The following is a 2,500-nucleotide window of genomic DNA, read 5'->3' as shown; positions in this document are numbered from 1 at the left end:
GGGCAGTTTTTGGAACGTAACACCCGCGAGAAACGAAGGAACACTGTTTTGTGCATTCCTAGTGGAAATAACTTACCAATGGGTTCAACGACTGCATCAGTAGATTGTAGAGAGCCACCTATGCAAAAATTGGTTTAGTAGCAATACTCATAAGCATCATAAGAACGGACAAATATAGCATTACAATGGAGTTAATAATCAAGTTCGGACACGTGTAACGTTACTTCATATCACACCTTATCGAACAGGGAATACTTTATTTTATAGATGTTAACATATATTAGGGATGTAACGATAAGCGCAATATCGTGAAATCACGATATTAAAACTGCCACGATATCGTCGTCGTCATGTCATGATATTAAAACCAGCACATCTGTTAAAAATGTCAAGTTTCCATTTGTGCAGATCTAGCACCCTCTGGTGGGTAGTTTTTTAGTGCAGTTTAATTTCCATATGGCATGTTTTGGCCCATCTAAGTTTAAAATCCATGCGTCAGATAAAGGGGAATGTAATATGTTTGTGAATCGAGTCTATGTGTAGGAACTCAATGTGTGCGTGAATTAGAAAGTAAGTGCCTCAATATTAACTCTCTTACGGCCAAAAACATCAATTGACGTTAAGGACACGACCACTATATACCGCCAAAAGTTTTTGTTTTTTTTCTCTCTTAAAGGGTAGTGCCACGTCTTGTGCAGCGCTGCTTTGTGAATAGGCTGGAATAATCTAAAAACACCCACTAACTATGGCTAGCAGATGGCAGCATTCTCTTTTTAACTCTTTGACTGCCAGACGTTTTCAAAAACGGGTTGTCGCCAGTGCCAGCCGATTTAAGCATTTTGAGTGATCTTTCAAGGTCCACAGAAAATGTTGTGTTTGGACTATGGAAACACACATACTACCAAATGAAAGATTGGACTCTCAGCTTTCATCAGAAAAAAAAGTTTGTTTCTACCTTATTCCGTTCTTCAGTAATCAACAATAGAAAATGGTTACTTTCACCGAAATTCTCTCTTTTGAAACAAAAAACGGAGAAAAAGAGCTTTTTGTGAAACGATGTTATTTCATGCACTCTAGTGAATTGTACACTTCTTTTTGTCCATGAATGATGCCACAAACACCTAAATAGTGCTTTACTTCTGTAAAACGCTTTCACCAACAATGAAAAAGTGTTTTTTGATTGCAAAATACGTTTATTTCCATTCAACAGTGTAACAATTTGACAAAACAATTTCGCAAACTATTTACAAATGTGTGCAACTGTGGTACTACTTACAATTATGTGGATGTTTCAAATATAGTTTTTCCTTTTGTAACGCTCTCCTGCGTGCAAGGAGACGCCAGGACTCGCGCAACAGTTTACTTTCACTTTCACATTGGTCCGTTTTGCGTGCAAACGTTACACTTTCTTGACGGCCTTTTTTTTCGGGGAATAAAAAGCAAGTAGCAGACTGTACACACTCCTCCGATGAATATGCATTGGACTCGGGGCACTCTCCGTCGTCCGATCGAACGTCCGCCTGTGCGTGCTCGGTTGCGCTCCGCGTTACGACACCGTCATAGCCGCCGCGTCAGCGGTTCCAATTTCGCCGTCAAGCTCGGATTCACCTTCATCATCATGGATATCAATGTACTATTTTAGCGTTGGTCGATGCCTTTCGTCTTGTAAGTGTAGAGCTGCTTGCAAATGCTCGCCATTGCCCGTTCCCTCCTCCATCTAGCTCCATCTAACGTCTTCTACTGCCGCGTCAATGCTTTCCAACCACGGAGTCACCATCATCTTCATCATCGATGATGATGATCGTCATCAACAATGTGCTTTTTTAGCGATGCTTTTGGTCTTTGAAAAAAACGGCTCTGGCGTTAGCTCCTCGCGACCGGCCGCCATTTTTCCTTTGTTTTCCATTCTGATCTCCTGCTCAACGCTCTAGCTCCGCCTCTACTGACGCCCACCCGATCTTGTCAAAAGAGAGTCATCGCTGCCCTCTAGGGGCCAAAAATAGTCATTAGGCTCAAAAAACCTGCTTAAAACTTTCAGGAGAGCTCCGCAAGCCTTCCCAGCACCCGTTTCAAAAAAAAAATAAAAAAAAATGGGAGGACGTCTTTTAACGTCTTTGGCGCTCCTCCGTAGGTTTTTGCAGAACGTCATTTAACGTCTTTGGCAGTAAAAGAGTTAATGGGCTCCCAGTCTATGCAATTACACGAAAACATGGCGGATGTCAGCAAATAAAACGTTTTCAAGGCTGGCGTGAATGATCGAAGCGTTTGTCACATCAAATGTAATTCACAGAGCATCACTAAGCAAAAAATATAAGTGTCAAAGTTACTGTTGTGCAGAAAATGTATATGTGGCTCAGGGTGTACAGAAGGTCGTTCAGTAACCAGAAGGTCGGCTGTTCGATCCCTGCTCTCCCCAAGTCATGTGTCGTGTCCATGGGCAGGGCACTTCACACACATTGCCTCCAGTGCAACTCACACCGGTGTATGGAAGGTGTGAATG

The 2,500-nt window shown here is 42.2% G+C and overlaps 1 protein-coding gene across 2 annotated transcripts in view; it reads right to left on the bottom strand.

Moving 5' to 3' along the window:
* LOC144055055 (uncharacterized) overlaps positions 1–2,500 on the bottom strand; it is a 91,618-nt gene that overhangs the window by 47,756 nt on the left and 41,362 nt on the right. For both annotated transcript variants that reach the window (XM_077570681.1, XM_077570680.1), the window contains exon 14: positions 77–118. In XM_077570681.1, coding sequence (XP_077426807.1) covers positions 77–118 — 42 coding nt within the window. The remainder of the gene's footprint in view (positions 1–76; positions 119–2,500) is intronic.

This window comes from Vanacampus margaritifer, chromosome 7 (genome assembly GCF_051991255.1).
Source record: "Vanacampus margaritifer isolate UIUO_Vmar chromosome 7, RoL_Vmar_1.0, whole genome shotgun sequence".
NCBI classification, from domain to species: Eukaryota; Metazoa; Chordata; class Actinopteri; order Syngnathiformes; family Syngnathidae; genus Vanacampus; species Vanacampus margaritifer.
This window is presented reverse-complemented; position numbering and strand designations above follow the sequence as displayed.